Here is a 23,363-nt window from a genome sequence, read left to right on the forward strand (position 1 = left end):
TCAGAAACTAGTTGCCAGATTCTCCCTGCATCCCTCAGTTCATACCTGTTACAGGGCTCTCCTGGCTGGACTTCCCTCCCACAGAAGCTCTTCCATATGTAATCCAATTATTTTAGTTGCTTATTCATTTTCATCTCTCTTTTGTGCCTCCTGGCTGCTTCACCTTGTTCTACTCTGTCCCTTCCCCTCCCCCCACCCATTCCTCACTTAAGTCCATTCTGGACTCTCCCATATGCTCCAGCCATTGGCTGTGCTATCCCACATATCCTTAATAAACTTTCTTCTTCACCATACCTGGTACCAGTCATGTTCCTTTAATATTTTAATTTTTTGTACATTAACAACCTTCCCCAAGTCCCCACAGAGTTACAGCCTAGGTCTCAGCAGAGCTTAAAGTAAGTGGGTCATGTCTGTTTAAGAACAAAGACTGGAAGTTAGGTGAACAAAATGTACTTGGAGATATGATGATGAAAGTTACAGATTAAGTAACTGAATCAGCTAGAAATACAAACAGGGCATATCTGTGCATAGTTCTTATGGAAGCAGAAAGACTTGAAACCTATTAGGGATGTAGGTTACTGAGTATGACCTCATATCCCTCATGATTCACCTAATCCCAAAGATGTCCTAATCAGAATAATGATAAGGCTTTGCTTTGAAACTCATTAGGGAAAATCATCAGGGATACTGGAGACCTTTCTTAGCATGTGATTCTTTGACCTCACCAGAATCATTTCTGCTATCAGAGGTGATTTTTTACATGTAATTTATGTTAGACTGTATGGTATATACCTTAAATTGTGACAAAAGAGAATTCTATTATCACAGACTTCACAGAACATAAAAATGGAGAACATTCTGAGAAATCAGTGTATGAGGTGACAGCTGTGACCACATAAACCACAACTCAGTTATGTCTGAACCTGTTCCTGTACTGTCCCTTTTTCTCATGTGCTCTCTGCGCCCCCTGCTGGTGCTGAGCACTGTTGCAGGGAGGTTTGTGTCAGGGTTCTCACTGAAGGTCTCTCACTGTGTCTATAGTACAGTAATAAATGGCGGTGTCTTCGACTTTTAAGCTGTTCATTTGCAGGTAGAGGCTGCTTTTGGAATCGTCTCTTGAGATGGTGAATCTGCCTTTCACAGACTCCGCATAGAATGTTGCATAGTTATCTGGTTTGTGTTTAATTACACCAACCCACTCCAAGCCCTTCCCTGGAGCCTGACGGACCCAGTGCATCCAGTAGTCACTAAATGTGAATCCAGATGTTGCACAAGAGAGTTTTAGGGAACTTCCAGGCTGTACCAAGCCTCCCCCTGACTCCACCAGCTGTACCTCACACTGGACACCTGCAAAAATAGAGAATCTTGTCAGTAAACTCTCACAAATGTCCACTGTCCCTCTCACTCATGTTCACTCAAGCACTGAGTGTCTTTCCTTATTTATAAGTTACCTTTTAAAAGAGCAACAAGGAAAACCCAGCTCAGTCTCAACTCCATGTTAGATGTTCTGTGTTCAGGGATGATCAATAAATGGGAAGACCTGTGAGTACAGAGCTAGTACCTCTGTCAGAGCTGTAGGGTCAGGGCTGGTTTTCATGAGAAGAGGGGAACATAATTTGCATATCTTCCTGCTATATTATGAGCTCAGGAGCAGGAGCCTTAGTGAAGACAAACCATGATGCAATGTCTGAGATGAAATAAAGACCAAAATTGCATTGAAAGCACTGAAGTGATTTATTGTCCTGGGACACAGCTTATTTGATGAGTATTTTTTTGTTTGCCTGAAGCTCTGTGCTCATCCTCACTATTTTATGATAGGCAAGAGGATAGGGCCAGAGAATCAAAGGTTTGTGTTATGCTTGGGGTATATGAAACTGTTTGTCAAAAGAGTAGAGAAGAAAAAGGAATCAAAAAAGAAAATTTACTTAGTATGAATTTGTGTTTTAACATAGAAATATAATTTTTAGCTTTATTGTATTATGCTCTGTATTTGTAAATCCTTTTCCTGACTTTGCTTAAACTATTAAATAATTTTATAGGAAATTTAGATAAGGAATACTAAACTATAATTAGTCAAGGCATGTTATAAGGTTCAGTGAATAATGAACACATGCATTAGACCGAATTAATAAAATGTGGCCAAACCATAGCTCAGTAGTACAGTATATCAGACATAAAGGTCTCTGATAGATGCCCCCAAAATAAAAGAACTACTGTACTACCTGAGATTATTCTTTGAACAATGATAAAAACACATTTTGAAGTCCTGTATTTACTATTTAGCTCTTACAGAGCTGATCTAGCCCACCTACCATAGAGACCTACCCTTCCCCATCACAAAGGTACTCCCAGCACATCTGGGACCTCCCTAGAACAACTAGTGGGTCTATTTACCAGCACACCATACCCTTCTGCTTTCTCAATCCTCAAGGACATGCCTTTCTTTCACTACCAACTGAGCTTAATGTTACACACAGACACACAAACACACACAAGCACACACACACACATACACACATACACACACATATACACACAGATGGGGGAAGATATATATATATATATATATATATATATATAGATAGATAGATAGATAGATAGATAGATAGATAGATAGAGAGAGAGAGAGAGAGAGAGAGAGAATGACTGGAAAAGTATTAATAAATTTGAAGAAGTCAGAATTTGAAAGCGAGTGAGTGTTGGTTATGGGAAGAATTTGAGTAGGGATATTGATGGGTAAAATAGGACAAGAAATTCTCAAAAAATTAATTAAAGAATTTTAGAAGCAAAACCTACTACATTCAGATAAGGCAGGAACAAGCCCCATACCCTGCATCAAAGCTGAGCAAGGCATCCCACCATAGGCAATGGGCTCCCAAAAGCCAGCTCATACACCAGGGATAGATCCTGATCCTACTGCCAGGGGCCCCTCAGACAGGTCAAGCTACACAAATGTCTCCCATATGCAGAGGACCTAGTCTGGTCTCATGCATGTTCCACAACTGTCAGGCTAAAGTTCATGAGTTCCCACTACTTGATTAAATTGTCTCAGTAGATTTCCCCATCATGATCTTGACCTCCTTTGCTGGTATAATCCCTCCTTCCTCTTCTCAACTGGATTCCCAGATCACAGCTTAGTGCTTGACTGTGGATCTCTGCATCTGCTTCCATCAGTTACTGGATGAGGGCTCTATGATGACAGTTAGGGTATTCATCAATCTGATTACTGGTGTAGGCAGTTTAGGCACCCTCTCCACAGTAGTCTAATCTGGGGTCATCCTGTGGATTTCTGGGAATTTTTCCATAGCATAACCCCATAATGTCTCCCTCCATCAAGATATCTCGTTCACTGCTCTCCCACTCCATCCTCCCCCAGCTGGACCATCCTGTTCCCTCATCTTCCCCAATCTGTACCCTCTATTGTCCCCCACACCCCCAGTTTACTACGGAGAGCTCATCTATTTCCAATTACAAGGGCAATACATATATCCCTCTTAGGGTCCTCCATGTTTCCTATCTTCTCTGGAGCTATGGGTTGTAGTCTGATTATTCTGTGCTTTACATCTAGTATCCACTTATGAGTGAGTACATACTGTTTCTGTTTGTACTTCATTTTCAATTTCTTTTTTATTTATTGTATTTACTTATTTATTAATAAAGGGTCTTATATACCGCCCCTCCAAAAATTTTAAAAGTAACAAGGAAATCTCCTCTCACATGCAACTCCTTGGTGAGTGGCTTTTATTCAGGGCTATTACTGAATGGAAAGATCTTGGAATCTACAGCTGGGCTCCTCAGCAAGAGCTGCAAGGTTAGGGATGGGCTGGATTTCATGAGCGTAGGGAGGCCTGTATGCATTTTCTGCAGCTGTATAAGGAGTTTTGTGGAGAAAGTATTAGCTATATGAGTGCCTAGATCAAATGAATGAGACAAAACTGAATAATAGGGAAAGAATTGAAGAACTAAATATTATTTATCGTGTATTTCTGATATAATACACGACTTCCTTTGTTTTCTTTGCCACAAATGCCAATTTTATATAATTTTGATAATTTCAGAAGTTTAGCAAAGTTTTGTGAATGTTGAATCTAGATATTAAGTTGAGGAGATAGTTTTCAAGGATGTAGTTTAGTGTTGATTCATGCAAAACTACTGGTGTGTGATACCCAGTATTGAAGAACAATGATATGTAAATTTTATTCATTATTACTTTTCTGTAAACACCTTTAAAAACTTGAACCTTTCTGTTTTTTTTAATTATTAAGTATTACTTATTACTCTAATGAGGACTGTGTTTCATGAGACAGTCCTGTACCTCAGGTAACATTTTTAAACATTTTTAAAGTAATATAGCAATAAAGTCTGTGATTAACAAAAGGTGTAGAGTAATCTAGAGCCTCCTCTATGGGGCCTTGCTTCCATCTCTCCAGTCTTGTCTCATCCCCAGGAAATGACACTTTATCCTGACTGGGGGTAAGATTCAACATGAAGAGCCTTGAAATTGCCTCTCCATGAGACAAGATTGCCAGGTCCTTGTTTTCCTGTAGAGGAATTCATTCTACTATGAGATGAATTGTCTTCAAGGTCATTGGAGGGACTTTGAACTGAGTCTTATCTGCTATTGTAGCATCCCCAGTAGAGTGACATATATTCTAGGAACTACCTCAACTTCTCCATGACAGATCTTGTATCTTTCTAGGAGATGGTCCCCTGGGCCTTGGATATAATTAAATGAGAGGAAAAAATTCTGACTATAGTCAGGAAACACCTTTGTGGGCCTCTCTACACCTGCACTTAAGGTTCTGCATAACAAGTTTATATTGTTTTTCCTTTTTGTTGTCTCATGGCAAAAGTATTTAGCAGTGTTATTGATCATATGTCCTTGATGTCATTTGAAAATCATAAAATACAATATCAGACTGTGTCACCCTTTGTATCCTTTACAGAATATGCTCTGCAATTGATTAATCACACTCCAACATAGGAATTGCTCTGAAATGTTTGTAGGCAGTTTTATACTCTCTCAGCATTCCTGTACAGGTCAGGAAGGTTGTCCTAGGAATCTTGTGTTACTGTGGTGCATCAGGGCATCCATAAGATGGAATTCTGTGGAGAATGGGAGCTTTGACACTCCTTGCAAAATTCAGCCTGCCCCAAATGAAGTCAGTACTATGATCCTTACATGAGTCTAGTCAGTTCAAATCTAACAATAACCCAACATTTAGAACATTCTTAGTCTGTCTGTTGATGGTTCCCCGGAATTCACACATAAAGAAACCTTTCTTTCCTGTCTGTCTTGAATCTATGGTTTGTTTGTATTTGAACAAGAGAGTTCATGGTGTTGTTGATACTTTATGTTTCACAGAGGACAGTGGGAGGACATTTGGCCTCAGAGTACACAAAAATTCTGCCCACCTTTAACTGGTACAAGAGACATTCCCTGATTATCTTTTGATTCTTTGGAAAAAGCCCAGGGTATACAGAAGGATAATGATGAACTGTGACTCTAAATTCTCAGATGAAAATAAATGTACTGGCAGTCAAACAAAGATCCCAGTCAGCTCTCAAACTCTAATGTATGGGTGCTAATGTGTTTGAGAATGGCCAGGTCATATCAGAAACAAATTGGGTTTTCTAGTCACTAGTTCTTGTTTCCACACTTTTTTGGCTTTGATCTGAGTAAAAAACAAAAACAAAAACAAACAAACAAAAACAGTGTACAAAGGAGAGAATCTCACTGTGCTGTTTGTTTGTTTTTGTTACAGTTATAACAAAAATAGTCAGATTGAACCTTGCTATCAATGGCAGAATTACTTTGTTCCTGATATTCACCCACTGTAGTGCCCAGATGAATGTGTTCTCCTAATGAAAAGAAAACAAACACAAATGAATGCCTGACAGAAATGATTAGATTCAGATATGAGAAATTATGACAGAATCAAAAAAGAAAGAGAGGTCCTAATTGGGCCTTGCTGCCTTTAAGAACAAAAATTATCTTCTCTCTCTGTCTCTCTGTCTCTGTCTCTATCTCTGTGTCTCTGTCTCTCTCTGTCTCTGTCTCTCTGTCTCTCTCTCTCTCCTTTGTGTGTGTATGTGTGTGTGTGTGTGTGTGTGTGTGTGTGTGTGTGTGTGTGTGTGTATGTGTGTGTGTGTGTGTGTGTGTATAATATGTTACCAGAGCTTGCTGGTTTTTGTTTCATTACGGAAGAAGCATGTCAATGGAAGTGGTCACTGATAAAGATATAGTCAAGGTATGGAGTACTAAAGGTAGCACCCTGAATCAGCATTACTTTGTTCTCTGATGTCCTTTTGAAATAGTGACAAACACCTTATAGGACTGTGAAGAGATGGCTGCTGACAAATGGACACTCAGAATGATTATTTCTGATCAAGTCTCCAGGCTAATCTCTCTGATATTTCAGTCATAAGGCAGATTCCTAATCCTCTAGAGTTTCTGACACATTCAGGATGTGAGTTACAACACTGTATCTTGCACAGTAATGGAATGCAGAGTCCTCAGATGTCAGACTGCTTAGATACATGTAGGCTGTGCTGGAGGACTTTTCTACAGTCAGCCTGGCCTTGCCCTGGAACTTCTGTGCATAGCCAGCATTACCACCTCAAGTACCAATCCATCCAATCCACTCCAGACCCTGTCCAGGACTCTGCTTCACCCAGTGCATGGAATAGTCAGGGAAGGTGTAGCCCGAAGCCTTGCAGGACATCTTCACTGAGGCCCCAGGCCAACTCAGCTCAGCCCCAGACTGCTAAAGGTAGACCTGGGAGTAGACATCTGTGGGGAGAAAAGTAGGGTGGATGTCATAGTGACTGAGTGTATGGCCCATCCTTATGTCCAGAACTTTGGAGCTCTTTATCTGTTGCTACTGCCATCAACAAAAGGATGATCTAGCTCCATTTCATGATGAGGACCTTGTGTGCTCAGTGACTGTGGAGAGGACACTGATCATATGATGTTGTGGGGTATGGACATCTCTTTATTTACCACCATAGACTCATATGATTTGCATATTTATGAGGCAGGGTACTTCTTAGATAAGGACCTAGTCCAACTGGAGAAGAAGGAGGTAGAGGAATTTCAGGTCAGGCAGCAGGATGCTGAGGTCAAAATCCTAATCCTGTCTGAGGAAGTAGCCATTCCTGAGACCTACACAGGCTCTGTGGATATAATCAAAGCCTAGTCTCACAACAGATTCCCAACCTAGACATTTTGTCCTTTTCCTGACAAAACTGATTTACAGGTGATGGTAGTGATTAGGATAATGTGCATGATATTTTCAAAAACTCATATATTAGGAGAATTTGTAATCTTTTTGAATGTACAAGTAATTAAAATTTGTTTTTCCAGAAGGTTGCAGGTGTGTGCTCCTCCAGCTTTTTTCCTTATTTTTTTTCTTTTCTAACTCCTTTTTTTGTCTATATGTTTGTTTTTTATATAGCAAAAGAAAGGTCATCCAGTTGAGTGGTAGAAACATGGGAAGGATCTGAGAGAAGTTGGGTATGGAAACTGATCAGAATACATTGTATGAAAAAACATGTTTTTCAAAACTCAGAAATAAATAAATAAAGTGTAATAAAATGAATAAGAAAATAAAAATCTGTATAATATTTGACAGGGAATTTCTACTATGTTTGTAAATTGAAGTCTGAATTAAAAAATAGAAAATTGGAGACTGCAGCATGTGTTATTCAGCTAATAGTCTTTAAGAAAAGTGTCCAGAGAAGCTATTGAGTCCACACCTCATCTTACTTCTGTCCTGCTGATTATTGGCTCCATTTTCCCCTTGCTGGTCCTGAGCTCCTCTGCAGGTTGGGATGCCATGGCTTACACTCAAGATTCTCTGTCTTGAGCAGTGACAAATCTTTGCTACTTTGGTGCTCAGAGAGCTCAGCCACAGGGATGAATTTTACTGGCTATACTAAATGGATATGCAGAGACTGATTTTAAGTTCCTATATAGTTATTAAAATTCTTCTTAATGCCATGATCTTCCATTGTGGCATTTGGATCCATTCCATGCCATCCACTGGTACTATAGAATTATTACAAAGAATTATCACATGCCAAATAACTGTTCCTAGAAAAAAATAAACATCTTGTTTACCTTGGCTCACCATATTTGCAGAGAATCATGTAGTTGTTCTAGTCTTGCTGCCTTAAGAGGCACATGTCATATGTTTTCAAGTTAGAGCCCATGGCTGCTGGGGCACTGTGTGCCTTTAAGTTCTTGATGAACCAAACTGCTTCTGCTGGTGGTGAAGCTTTCAGGCCCACCTCTGTTTCTCTATGTTCCCTAGAAGTCTTCAAAGCATATAGAAGCTTGATAAGAAAATTGGTCATAAATATTAATATTTCATATCCATATAACTTGCAAATATCATAGTATCCAATTAAGTACCATTATAGTGATCCTAGAAACTGCTGTTATATTGTTTTTCATAAGAGTCTTGAAAGTCTTACTGTTCACAATAAACTTGTCACAGCATTAGTCTTGCTGTGCCCCCTCCATCCTGGCCTAGTTAAATTCAGTTCTTACTGACCATAATCAGGGAATCCTGGCTCAGTAAGTAACTGCTAGTGCTTGCAAGGTTAGTGTCAACTGGACTCATATCATTGTTGAATGATTTTTTTGCCCAAATCCTAGGGAAAAAGTTCATTTCATATTCATTAAATATTGCTCACATATTTATTTCTTTTCTTAAGTATATCTGGAGAATATTGAAAGGTTAATCTAAACACTCCTTGTGTCCAGAGTGTGATCAACACGCAAGTCCACTGTAGTCATCATAGATCATTAGCAGTCATGTGGGCTGACCCTCACATGGACATTAGATAACAGACCATGGATCCCTTGGTTTTTAATGTTCATATTATGCTGTTCAATGAGTTGTGTTGATCTTGATCTCAGTAAACCCATATTCTGTAGTCTGTTTGTTTCCCAAACTATCTTTTTTTTCTTTTTTTTTTTTTTTTTTTGGTTTTTCAAGACAGGGTTTCTCTGTGTAGCTTTGCGCCTTTTTCCTGGAACTCACTTGGTAGCCCAGGCTGGCCTCAAACTCACAGAGATCTGCCTGGCTCTGCCTCCCGAGTGCTGGGATTAAAGGCATGCACCACCACCGCCCGGCTCCAAACTATCTTAAGACAAACTGTCAATATAATAGAATGTAGACAAGGCTCAGGTCTGTACTAGTAGACTCTCTATCCTTTTACAGATAACAGAAATCTGTAACCCAAATGAACTAACAAAAAAACCCCATCACTTCTCCCAGTGATACTTCTCTAATTCACAGGTAAAACATTTCAATTTCCCTAGCTTCAGAAGCAACAAAGAGTTCCAATGCATTAAGCATGAAGCCAACATTAACAAGGAAACACTAGAAAGAAGCAGAAAACTGTGATAAGGAAAATTCTGTTGTCAATGGAAGAGAGTTAGGAAAGAGACAGTAGATGAGATAAGTTGACATGTGCACAATGGTCCCTTAGGCTTTTTCACAAGCTGAGTGTATAAGAACCATCTTCAAAGACATCATTACATGGGACATTGGGTTGCAAATTAATCGCTAAAAGGATTCAAATTTCTAATATGCATTGATTGAAAAAATTTAATTACCTCTACTCTATTGGAGCATTAACACATTGGAAACAGGAAACAGGAGACATCTTGTTTTCCCATCTATCTGCAGTAATAGCATTCACTCAGGGAAGATCTTGCTTCTATTCCCTAGGAGAGGAAATAAATTGAAATGATTTTAGATTATTTAAATTTCCCTGTGATTTCCAACTGAACTCATCCTCATCAAGTCTTAAAATTATAGACCTTTGTGGAAAACATGGAAAGTTTTATTCTTATGTTTATGTTTATTTCATCTGAAAGCAGGTGGCAAATGGATATCTGAGAGGCACCATAGAAAAATAATGATACGCTTATTAGAAATTAAGCAAATAGAAATTCTCATAGACTATGACATAGCAAAAGGTCTCTAGAAGATTTTTTGAACAGGAAGGGGAAACCACATATTGTAAAATGTAATCAGACATATGCTTGTTTGTGAGGAAGCACATGGCAGCAGTTCAGAACTGCCTATGATTTGTGAGCAGCAATTAGAAGTTCTGAGTAGGCTACTCAGTTCTTAAGTATGGTGATATTTTATTTGTACTGAAATGTAATTTTATTTGTATGTTAATAAATAAAGTTGCTGGGAGGTCAGAGGTAATAGCAAGCCATAGCAGAGCTGGGCGTTAGTGGCACATGCCTTTAATCCCAGCACTTGGTAGGCAGAACTTGGTAGATCTCTGTGTGTTCAAGGATACAGCCAACATTGGAGACACATGCCTTTAATCTCAATACTAACCATAGAAAATCTGGAGATCTGTACAAACAGGCCGTGATGAGGTGGTCATGCGGTTGGGTTTACAACCAATGAGAAGGCAGAACAGAAAGTCTATATAAAGACAAACACTCAGGAAGTGGGTCTCTCTTGGCTGAAGAGTCTACCTGCAACAGACGGGTAAGGCTCTTAGCTCTGATCTCTTGGTTTTCTTCTTTGCATTGGTTCTGTGTTTCTTATTTAATAAGACAGATGGTTACATCTACATTTGGCGCCCAACATGACAAAAATCCATTAAAATCTACTTGACTTGGCTTGGCAGCAGGTGTGGTTCCTGCTTGGGTGGCCGGCTCCCTAGCCCGAAGCCAGGTCGGCTTGGCCTCAGGCTGGACTGACCGTAGCCCCAAGAGGTTAGCTGCAGCTGGAACTAATTGCTTAAAGTCGGTGCTACAAATAACTCAGGCACTGCTGGCAATGGTCGAGAGACAGTCCGAACTGACCTACTGTGGTGATGGGACGGCCAAACACCCTAATTGTCGTGCTAGAAACCTCATCCAACTACTGAGGGATCTGGATGCAGAGATCCATGACTAGGCCCCAGGTGGATCTCTGGGAGTCCAATTAGCGAGAATGAGGAGGGTTTATATGAGCGAGAATTGTTGAGACCAAGGTTGGATAAAGCACAAAGACAAATAGCCAAACAAATGGAAACACATGAAATATGAACCAATGGCTGAGGGGTCACCAACTGGATCAGGCCCTCTGAGTGGGTGAGACAGTTGATTGGCCTGATCTGTTTGGGAGGCATCCAGGCAGTGGCACTGGGTCCTGTGCTCATTGCATGAGTCGGCTGTTTGAAACCTGGGGCCTATGCAGGGTCCCTTGGCTCGGCCTGGGAGGAGGAGACTGGACCTACCTGGACTGAGTCTACCAGGTTGATCTCAGTCTGTGGGGAAGGCTTTGCCTTGGAGGAGATTGGAATGGGGGGCGGGCTGGGGGGGAAGGTGAGGGGGGCGGGAGGGGGGAGAACAAGGGAATCTGTGGCTGATATGTAGAACTGAATTGTATTGCAAAATAAAAATTAAAAAAAAAATAAAAATAAAAGGATTAAAAAAAAAGAAAAATGAAAACAAACAAACAAACAAACAAAAAAACCAAATAACTCAGGCCAGGCCTGCCCTGCCGAACAGGGCCCCTGCCTGTAAAGCCAACGCACGTGTTCGGAGCTTAAGGAAGCCAGAGCCAAGGCTTGACTTGCCTCAAGAGGGAACACATGGCTGGATTTAAGCTTTAGCCGCCAGAACTTGTGGATATGCTTTCTTGCTCTCTCTCTCTTTGGATTCACACCTCAGACACTAGGTGGCTGTTTTGAAATTTCCTCGGATTTCTACTGTTCTACACAGACTTGGTAAGTCACTTAACATATCAGATATTTTAAAGGAAACTATTTAAAAGAGAAATTTTTTCCACATTAAAAAAATGGGTTTTCTGTGTACATTGGAAGAAAATTGGGCTTTGTTTGCAATTTTAGGCGGTCTGACAATGGAACAACTATATGAGAAGATTAATGTTGATCAAATTATGCAGTTTATTACTATGCTTATCCTCATTTTACTATTTAAAAAGATAGTCAATTTAAGTGCAAGGATAACAGTTTTAGAAAAACTTGTTAAACCTGTAAAAATGAATTATAGAGAAATACAAATTCAGACAAAAGAAATTAACAGTGAAGTTGTTTCAAGATTGGATCATAAGGTTACAGAAAGAAAGCCTGTTTTCACACAATCACCCTTAATTTATCCAGTAACTGTACAGCAGTTGCCTAATCAAATGACTACACAAAATATTTGGGCTCTAATTGAAATGTTAGATTTACAAAGGTTTAAGGAGGCAATAGTATCTTATGGCATGCATTCCCCATATGTAAATCAAATGTTAAACTCTTGGTCAACATATAATAGAATTATACCACAGGACTGGCGGGAGCCAGCACAGGCTGTTCTGGAACCCAGTCAAAGGCTCCAGTGGCAAATGTGGTTCAGGGATGAGGCTAAAAACATAGAAAAGCAATGGAGGGATAAAGGAATAGAAGTCATCCAGGATCAGCTTATTGGAGAAGGTCAGTATGCTTCAGTACAAACACAATGTTTAAATGATGTCCAAACCCTAATTCTATGTCGAACGGCAGGCTTGAATGCATGGGACAGAGTTGAGGAACCAGGAAAAAAAAACTGAGTCATTTAAAAAGGTTATACAAGTCCCCAAAGAATCTTTCACAGATGTTTTACAATGACTGGCTACAGCAGTAAAGAGAATGGTCCTGGATTCAGAAGCTAGTAAGATAATAATTGAATCTTTGGCCTTTGAGAATGCAAATGCAGCATGCAAAAGAATAATCAGGCCATTAAAGGCAAGATCTGCACCTTTGGAAGATTCGATTAGAGACATGGTTAATGTTGAGGCTCATGACCATAATGATATGTGGGTAGGAGAAGCAATTTCAAAAGGTTTGAGGAATGTTAGATGTTTTGGATGTGGAAAGCAAGAACATTTGAAAAGGGACTGTAAACAGGTCATTCCTAGAAACAATGTTTCTTCAAGGAACAATGGCAACAGAATGCCCCTTCCTTCTGGAGTATGCAGGTGTGGTAAGGGAAAACACTGGACCAAGGAATGTAGATCAATAAGGGACAGGCAAGGTAATCCTTTGCCTCAGTCTTCGGGAAACTCCCAGAGGGACCTCATGCAGGCCCCCATAGCAAATCCAGTTCAAACCTTTCCTGCAGTCGTAGAGGAAACCCCTACTCAGAGTAATTAAATAACCAAATGCCTATTGGAATAAATCATGCTGGTCAGGATGATGAAACAGAGAGAATAGAAAATTCAGGAGAAAACATAAAGAAAAATTTTTGGCAAACTTCTATTAATGAACAAAGACCAAAATTAACAATTAAAATAAATGGTGTTTTGTTGTCTGGTCTGGTAGTCACAGGTGCAGACATTACCATAATTGCACCAGAATTTTGGCATCCAACTTGGCCTCTTCAGAAGGTAAACATTCAACTGTTAGGAATTGGGACATTATCTCAAGTGAAACAGAGTGCAAGATGGCTCGAATGTATAGGTCCAGAAGGACAGAGAGGAAAATTAAAACCATATGTGGCTAACATAGCTATGAACCTGTGGGGTCGAGACTTGTTGCAACAATGGAATACTCATTTTTGAAGGATGCCATCAAGGAGAGGAGGTACCTGAGCATAAGTGTCAAGAGTCAGGACAGACAGACAGACAGGATCACAGCAACAATGGCCTTATCAGTCCTGGGCATGATCAAGGAGGAGGTGACCTGTCTCATCTGCCTGGAGCTCCTGAATGAACCTGTGAGTGTCGATTGTGGTCACAGCTTCTGCCGAGCCTGTATCACATGGAACTATGAGTCCAGCAAAGGCAAAGAAGGGGAGGGCATCTGCCCTGTGTGCCAAGTGAGATACCTGTTTGTGAATCTGAGGCCTAATCGACAGGTGGCCAACATAGTGGAGAGGCTAACAGGATTCAAGTCCAGCACGGAGGAGGAACAGAAGGTGAATGTCTGTGCACAACATGGAGAGAAACTCCAGCTCTTCTGTTAAAAGGACATTGTGGCAATCTGTAGCCTTTGTGAGCAGTCTCGAGTTCACTGTGGTCACCAAACAGCTCCCATTGAAGAGGTGGCCTCTATAAGTACGAGGGAAGCTCCAGGCAGCTCCGCAGGAACAGATGACAAATGAGAAAAGAAATGTCGAGTGGAAAGATGACCTTCAACAGGAGAGAACTTTCTGGAAGAACCAAATACAGGGTGATGTAGAAAAAGTTCAGATGGAGTTTAAAGGACTTCGGGAATTTCTGAGCTCCAAGGAGAAGAATGAGGTGCAGAAGCTGAAGCAGGAGGAGGAAGACATTATGAACAGCCTGGCACAGTCTCAAAGTGAGCTGGTGAAGCAGAGGGAGTCAGTGAGAGACCTCATCTCAGATGTGGAGTATCACTTGCAGTGCTCAACCATGGAAATGCTGCAGGATGTGAATTCTGTCCTAACAAGGAGTCAGACCTTAAGACTGAAACAGCCTGATATGGTCCCGAGAAAACAGAGAACAATCTTCAGAGCACCAGATCTGAAAGGCATGCTGCAAGTGTTTCAAGGGCTCATGGATGCTCAACACTACTGGGTTCACGTGACCCTGCATTGAGTTCGAAATAAAAATATTGTCACTAACGAGGACAAAAGACAAATACAACATCGAAATGATTCTAGAAGAAATTTGCAAACTTCTGTGACCTATGATTTGGGTGTCCTGGGATACCCAGCTTTCCACTCAGGGAAACATTATTGGGAAATGGATGTGTCTAGAAATGATGCCTGGCTCCTGGGGTTAAATGATGGAAAATGTGCTAAACTTCAACTTTGTGCAGGGAATGAAAAGGGCATCAAAGTCCAATATAATCCTGATGCTAAACAACATGTAAATTATTAGCCCAAATATGGCTACTGGGTTATAGGGATGAAGAATGGATCTGTATATAATGCCTTTGAAGAGTGTTCTGTCACCCACAATGCCAGTGTCTTGGTCCTCTCTCTGACTGGTCGTCCCAGTCGTGTTGGAGTTTTCCTGGACAGAGAAGCTTGTACTCTCTCATTTTATGATATTTCCAACCATGGAGCTCTCATCTATAGATTCTGTGAACCTTCCTTCCCTGATGAAGTTTATCCATACTTTAATCCTATGTCATGTTCAGAGCCAATGACAGTATGTGGGCCACCCTCCTAAACCTCACCCATAACTGCACAGTGCCCCATGTCTGATATATCTCATATGCCTGAGCTCCCTGGCATCATAACTCTTTCTGCCTTTGCTCTTTCCCTTTTAATGAACTTCAGTTCTCAATACAAACCAGCATGGATTCTTTTCCTTGATCCAGTTGCTTGTCTGGTTACAAGGCAATAATTCATCATTTCCCATATTCCCAAAGAAAATGACTCTTTCCTCATTAGGTGAGGTGAAGCCTCTGCTAACCCCACTTCCTGTTTTGTGGTGCCACAGAGGGAAGCCAGGGCCTTGTGCGTGCTGAGGAGGTGCTCTACCACTGAGACACTCGACTCAGCTCTGCCGTGTCTGCACAAGCCCACCCTTCTGCCCCTGACAACAGATGAAAATTCTTTTCCATTTTGTCTATTAGTTTTGAAAACTATATGCAGGAGTCTCTAGCCTAGGAATGAGCCCTTAGTGGTATGTCGGGTTAACCACAAGGCTTGTGCTTCATCCAAACTTAAGAAGGAAACGTCTGCAATGGTACCCACTAAGACTGAGTTCAGAGTACCAGGGTTCTATTCCTGCCACTCCACACAGCACTGTAACCCTGAATAACATCCTCAAAGGCATATCCTTATTATAATTTGTTTACCCTTTTGTATAAATAGTACACCTACACTCCAGATTAGTGTAAGAGAAGAAAGGTGGGGTTTGTTCAAAGACTCTGAGGGTAAAAGCAAGCATAATGACAGTTCAATCACTCTAATCCACCTGGGAGAAGGAGGCAGCCAATCCTCCAGATTTTCCTCTACCTCCACACACATGCTGCAGTACACACTGATGCAACATGAATGATGTAAGTTTTAAATAAAGAATAAATTCACTAAGAATAAAGCATCCACTTAAACTAAAAAAAAAAAAACAACAATGGAATACTCAGATTAACATCCCTCCAATCTCAGAAACAAATCATAAACTAGTACATGTTTCTGAGAGAAATATTAGAAGATATTATCCTAATGAGTGGTCACCAGCCATTCATATTATACAAGAACAGGACACAACAACTGATGATATTCCAAAGACACCAACAGCTCTACCTTTAAAATGGTTAAATATGGTGGTAATTTATTTGTACTGAAATGTGATTTTAATTGTATGTTAATAAATAAAGTTGCCCGGGGGTCAGAGCTATTAGAGCCATAGCAAGAACGTGGCAGTGGTGGCACACGCCTTTAATCCCAGCACTTGGTAGACAGAGCTAGGTAGATCTCTCTGTGTAATAGGATACAGCCAGCATTGGAGACACACGCCTTTAATCTCAATACCAACCATAGAAGACCTGGAAGTCTCTACAAACAGGCAATGACGAGGCAGTCATGTGTTTGGGTTTACAACCAATGAGAAGGCAGAACAGCTAGACTATATAAAGACATACACACAGGAAGTAGGTCCCTTTCAGAGAGCTCTCTTGGCTGAAGCAGGAAGGGTAAGGTTCTTAGCTCTGACCTCTTGGCTTTCTTCTCTGAATCGGCTCTGTGTTTCTTATTTAATAAGACGGTTGGCTGCATGTACACTTGGCGCCTGAACAGGGACTGACAACGTGACAAGAATCCATTAAAAACCGCTTAACTTGGCTTGGCGGCAGGTCCGGTTTCCCGCCTGGGCGGCCCACAGGTCTAGTTTCCCTTCTGGGCCGCCGGCTCCCTAGCCCGGGCCCAGGTCGGCTTGGCCTTAGGCCGGACTAACCTTGAGCTACTTGCTTAAAGCCGGTGCTACAAACAACTCAGGCCTGCCCTGCCAAACAGGGCCCCTGCCTGTAAAGCCAACGCACGTGGTTGGAGCTTAAGGAAGCCAGAGTCAAGCCTTGACTAGGCTCAAGCGGGAACACGTGGCTGGATTCAAGCTCTTAGGGAGAACTTGTGGCTGAGGTTGCTCTCTCTCTCTCTCTCTGTCTCTCTCTGTCTCTCTTTCTCTCTGGATTCACACCTTAGACACTAGGTGGCTGTTTTGAAATCCTCTCGGATTTCTACTGTTGTACGCAGACTTGGTAAGTCACTTAACATATCAGATATTTTAAAGGAAACTGTTTAAAAGAGAAATTTTTTCCACATTAAAAAAAATGGGTTTTCTGTGTACATTGGAAGAAAATTGGGCTTTGTTTGCAATTTTAGGCAGTCTGACAATGGAACAACTATATGAGAAGATTAATGTTGATCGAATTATGCAGTTTATTACTATGCTTATCCTCATTTTAATATTTAAAAAGATAGTCAATTTAAGTGCCAGGATGACAGCTTTAGAAAAACTTGTTAAATCTGTAGGGAGGTTTGTGTTTGCGTTCACATTGAAGTCTCCTGCCATGTTGCTGGCACAGTCAGACATGGTAGACAGTGCAGATTTAAGGAAACTTGGAAATTGGAGTTGTCCCTACTGATACTGCTGCTGGAAGTCCCAACTACAAACTGTGTCTCCAATAGTCCATAGTATCATACCAACATATTCTAACCATTTCTTGTATGCTGTTAGACCAGTGAATATGATGATTTGTTACATAGAATCCAGACAGTACAGATGAGTGTCAGCATCTGCAAGGTTTTCGTGAGGCCAGGCCTGATTCCTGCAGACGTCCCAGGGCAGTGCATCTGAGAATTGATGACAGTGCATCATCAATTGTAAACAAAATCTAGGGCTACATGCCCAGTTTCTTCTCCTTAAATGCTATGACATTCACTGTAGGGAATAGCCATCAGGCAGAAAAGCAGTTCCAGGACACATACTTTGATGGAGACTCCTGTGTAAAGGAGATAAGGGGTCAGCTTCCAGTCTAAGACTGGGTGCTGGTGCTATTCTTCTTGGGGGAGTCGCCAGATGATATAAAAAGGGAACAGAGTACAGTTCAATTTTCCTGCCTAGACAGGGTGATTTACCTGGTGTTGACCAGAATTATTAGAGGCACAGACCTCAGGGAAATTTTCTTGATGCCTACCCTGTTAACCCACTCCCAGACAAATCAGAAATCATGTGGATCATGTCATCCAGGCATTGCTATATGAACATGAAGATGGCCTCCTCTCTTTCCTTCATCCTCCAGGCTGTGACTTTCTCCAATGACCACTTTGCACTGTTTAGTTGGAGGCATGACCATCATTAGAGAATCCTCACAATGGAGGACAGTCTCTGAGTCCTGGCTGGCCTGGCTGGATGTCCATCTACTTCTTCATCTCTGGAAATCTCATCTTTGAGTCCCTTTTTCTTTATGCCTGATCTTTTGGCTGTGGGTGTCCTTAGGGAAACCAGATCCTAACACTGGAAAGGCAGCTGTGCAGTGCAAGTTTTGGGGGATCCCCACCACCATGCACACTCTGCCACCTTCTTTGTGATTTTATGAGTACCAGGGATATTTTCACACATTGTGTCTCATCTTGGGGTTGTCTAGAATTTCCCTAGTGGTCATTCAGAATTTAAAACACATCACAGAACTGATTGGCTATCTCTTGTTAACTGAGTAGGGGCCACATGGTATAAGGCCACATTTGTCCTGATTTGATTTTATCCCTTGGGTGAGACACTGTGTTTTAGTGTCTGTGCTTGGGTTCTGTTTCCATTCCCATGAAACTCTGTAGGAGGAGATCACCAATCACAGATCAAACACAGATAGTGCAGGCCCAGGTGTATTTGCACACATAACTTACAGTTCTTTGCTGTGTTACAAGTAATTTCTTCACTGACAGTTCTAAAAAATAGGAAAAATCAGTGTAAATACATGTATTTTTGTTTAATATTATGTATTTAATAAAAATGCAAAACTATGTAATTTTTGTACCAACAATCCCAAATTTGGGCGTGAATAACCCCCTTATAGCAAAGTCCTTAGACCAGAACTATGCACAGTTGACCTCATAAAATCCCTGCACTGCATTATAGGGTTGGTAATACAGCTGTAGTGATGTGTGGATCCCATTCACTATATGACACATTCCTGAGGCATAACAGAATGGCTTTGAGTCAACACTCTGGGACAAGTGTTCTGACACACAGATGTATCTGAGGTGGAAGGAATGGAGAATCCAAAGTAGAATTCACTTTTTAATGGGTCAACTAATATGATGCCTAGGTCAGCTGAGATTCAAAATGTTTTTGCTAAATAAAAAAAAAAAATCCTGAGACCAGAGATGGCACAGCTGATAAAGGCTAGATTCACAACTAAAAAGAAGAGAAATATTACCACGTGCAGCACCTTGATAGTAACAGTGAGATATAAGCAATGTGACTTTAGAAAAACAGTTTTTCATGATCAGAGAGAAAAAAAGCTCCCAAGCCTCTCCGCCCTTAGTGAGTGAGAAGCAAAAACAGAGAAAACCAGTTTTTCTTTCCAGATCTGAAGTCTTAAAGAGTTCCTGTTCTTAGTTATGGCTTAGCGCCCCCTGCTGGTCCAAGGCTCCTCTGCAGAGAGGTTTGTGTCTGGGCTCATGCTGAAGTCTTCTCACTGTGTCTTGCACAGTAATACGTGGCTGTGTCCTCAGTGGTCACAGAGTTCAGCTGCAGGAAGAACTGGTTCTTGGATGTTTCTCTAGTGATGGAGATGCGGCTCTGCAGGGATGGGTTGTAGTTGGTGCTACCACCATAACTTATGTACCCCATCCATTCCAGCTTCTTCCCTGGGGACTGCCTGATCCAGTTCCAGTCGTAATCACTGGTGATGGAGTAACCAGTGACAGAGCAGGTGAGGGACAGTGATTGAGAGGGCTTCACCAGGCCAGGTCCTGACTCCTGAAGCTTTATCTGGGACAGGATACCTTCAGACAAGAAGAGATAATTCTGTCAATCACAGGTTGTCACAACCCCTCATGGACACATGTATGAAATGGTAACACTCACCAGGAAGGGCTGTCACCAGATACAGAAGACCCAACAGTGTCATCTTCTAGGCTACACCTCCTTTTGCTCAGAGGTCAGCCTCCTGTGAGAGAGATGTGAGCTCCCACAGTCCAGGAGGGGATTTAACTTAGAGCTAGAAGGTGTATTTGCATATGGGGAGTCAGCCTTGTCTTTATAAATGGGGAGGGTAGATATTACTCCATTTGTCTGTTACACTGTGACCATCACTGTGTCTGACTTCCTGTAGTGTGAGTCTGGAGTAAGAGAGCATGAGGACTACAGGGATCACAGGAAACACACCTTGGCATGATCAATCTGTACTTCCTAGTCCAACCTCCCCGCCTCCATTCTTATGCTGTTCTTTTGCAATCTCAGATCAAACTTTTCACACTAAGTTTCTGAGCACTGTCTTTCTGATTAGTTAGGCCACACACTCCCGCTTTTCTTCTTTTTCCACCCATGAGATGGGTTTCAATCTTTCCTTGAAAATTACCACACTGTCATATTGTTGTTGCACAGGGTCCACACCTACTTCTTACTCCATCCAGGCTATGGAATGTAGAAGAAACACTTGCTGAGAGAAGGAGCTGGGGACCCTGTACACCATAAACCTTGCTCAGGGACCTCATTCAGTCTTTATACTGTCCTGACTCACAGCCTACCGGGGTTAGACATTGACAGTATCATAGGAGCAGGTATTTGATAGCCCAACCATAGAGACTAAGGATTAAGTTAGAGAGGACGTTCTCCTGCCTTGGGTCTCTTTACAGACTGAGACTCCTCTTGGAGTTTGTAACATGTGTCAGTGTTTGGGCACAATATGAGTCCCTCCCTCTTTTCTCATCTCCTAGTCATTTTTACCTATGGGCAAGTCTTTTTTTTTCTCATATAATATATCCTGATTATAGTTTCTCCTCCACCTTTAACTCTGAAGACCTCTGCCTCCTTTCCCATCCATATACACCATCTTGCTATCTCTCTTTAGAAAACAAGCAAGCTTCTAATGAATAATAAGAAAATAAAATGATATAAAACAAAAACTAACAGATTGGAACAGAACAAAACAAAGAAACAGAAGGAAAAGAACCCAAGAAAAGGTGGAAGAGACAGGTGTAGATGCAGAGACCTCCTGATGTAAACACACTGGGATCACATAAACACTCAAAATTAGAAGACATGCTATATATGTAAAGAAAATGTAGTGTAGAGTAAGAGATAAATAAATAATTGAGAAAAACAACAGAAGCCATGTGATGGTACGAGACAAGGAACCTCCAAAATTGTATTTGAATTTGATATCTGATGACCATCTACTTGCTGTAGATGAAGTTGGTTTCCTCATTGAGACTCCCTTAGACAAAACTAATTTGTCATATGCAGGTGGTTATCAATTGGAGATAGATTAGGGTTAGGGGTGGGTGCTTGTGTCCACTTCTTTCAGCTCTAGGACCCCATCTGGTGCAGACTCAACGGGCTCTGTGCTTGTATCTCAGTCTCTCTGAATTTGTATTGCAACTATCCTGTTGATGTATAGACCTTATTTCCCTGGTGCATCTATCCCCTCTGGCTCTCTTATCTTTTTCTCCTCTTTATCATTGTTACATGAGCCTTGAGGGGAGATATTTGATGATGACTTCTCAGATAGTGATGAGTTTTCCAAGGTCTCTCATTCTCAGAATATGGTCTGGCTGTGGGTCTCTGTATGTGTCTCCAACTGCTGCAGAAGGAAGCTTTTCTGATGATGGCTGAGTAAGGCACTGATCTTTGAGTGTAGCAGAATATCATTGTGAGTAAATTTTTGGAATCTTCTTTTTATAGAACAATAACATTTATTTTTACCATAGGTTCTTGGACTGTCTCTTCTGAGAATCTTGGTCAACCAAGTAGAGTATGGATTCTATTTCTTGTATGGGCCATATGTCAACTCATATATTGTTAGTTACTCCTACAAGCTTCTTTCCACCATTGACCTAGCATACCTTGAGGTTGGATACCATCATAAATCCAAGGAGTTGTAGCTTATGATGGAGTTACATTTCTACTTTGGAATCATCTACTGTGTTAGGTTTCCCTACTACCCCTCAAATGGCCCTAAGTTTAGCTCTCTTTCCCCTTATTTTCTCTGTTGCTCCCCTTTTCCTCACCCTCCCCTTTGATCCTCCCTTCTAGTTGTCCCCCATGCATTTACAACTATCTAAACTATTTTGTTTTCCTACAGGAGATCTATCCCCTCCACCCCAATCCCACATGGATCTCTCATGTGAATCCAAGTTTTCAATTCTGGCCCTGCGTAATTCATTTTTTTAACAGAAGGCACATGAATAAGTACAGGAGTTGATGGAGATTGTATCACTTAAAGGCATACAACATTTCTGATCACAGACTAGGGATCATCACTTTCATCAGCAATAGAAATATTATACCTACTGTTTTGTTAGAAATATAATTGACTACCCTGTATTATTGTTGGATATACCATGAGTGAGCTAAGAAGTTTAATAAGAAGGAACATTATCCTGAGTACTTATACAGATAGTGTTAATTCCAATAGCAAGAATAAGACCACACCCACAATTTCATACAAACTTGAAGCAAGCTTGATTTTCATTGGCGTGGGCCCAAGAGCACATCAGTGACTGCCTCCTAAGGTTAAGGAGAGCAGCCCCAAATACATCCCTTGGGCCCCTTTGAGGAGTAAAATTATTTGTAGTTTAACAGAAGGGAGACAATGGGGCAATAAGGAAAAACAAAAAACCTGAAAAGGACATCAAGTGGCCACCCACCATTTGATTAGATGGGTTAAGGGAGGGTCAGGAAGGGTTAAGGTATTCTCACAAACAAATCAAAGTCATGAGTTGGGGAAAGTCAGTTTCTAGGAAACGGAGAACAACCCAACTCTCACAGTAAATAAAAATTTATTTTAAAAAAACAGCATAATGGCTCTTGCCTCTGTAATGGAGTCAGTTAGGTTTCTCAATAGTAGAGAAGACAGGCTTCAATCATCCCTTTATTGTCCATTCATCAGCTGATGGGCCTCTAGGCTGATTCCAGCTCTTAGATGCAGTGAAGAAGGCAAGGCTGAATACAAAAGATCTGGTATCTTTGCAGTAGTGAGTCCTTTGGTGTCTGCCCAGGAGTGATGTAGCTAGGTCACATAACATTTCTATTTTTAGCTTTTGGAAGAAATTCAGACAAAATTTCATAGGGACAGCAACAGTTCACACTCTCGCCAACCATGCATTGTGATTACCCTTTCTCCAAATAATCATCAACATTTGGTATCATTTATTTCCTTAATAAATGACATTCTTACAGGGATAAGATGAAATCTAATTTTTTTTTTTAATTTGC

General features: G+C 41.0%; 2 pseudogenes and 1 gene segment (V, D, J or C); 1 reads left to right on the top strand and 2 right to left on the bottom strand.

Moving 5' to 3' along the window:
* Nucleotides 1-1,012: 1,012 nt before the first annotated feature.
* LOC131923906 (immunoglobulin heavy variable 3-73-like) lies at nt 1,013-1,521 on the bottom strand. The segment is given in 2 exon segments: nt 1,013-1,347; nt 1,452-1,521. Coding segments are annotated over 2 exon segments (381 nt in total).
* A 12,130-nt stretch (nt 1,522-13,651) lies between these two features.
* Nucleotides 13,652-15,171, top strand: LOC131923897 (tripartite motif-containing protein 30A-like; annotated as a pseudogene).
* Nucleotides 15,172-19,537: 4,366 nt separating this feature from the next.
* On the bottom strand, nt 19,538-20,055 carry LOC131923953 (Ig heavy chain V region 3-6-like; annotated as a pseudogene).
* Nucleotides 20,056-23,363: the final 3,308 nt, after the last annotated feature.

The sequence above is a fragment of the Peromyscus eremicus genome, chromosome 14 (genome assembly GCF_949786415.1).
Source record: "Peromyscus eremicus chromosome 14, PerEre_H2_v1, whole genome shotgun sequence".
Taxonomy (NCBI): Eukaryota; Metazoa; Chordata; class Mammalia; order Rodentia; family Cricetidae; genus Peromyscus; species Peromyscus eremicus.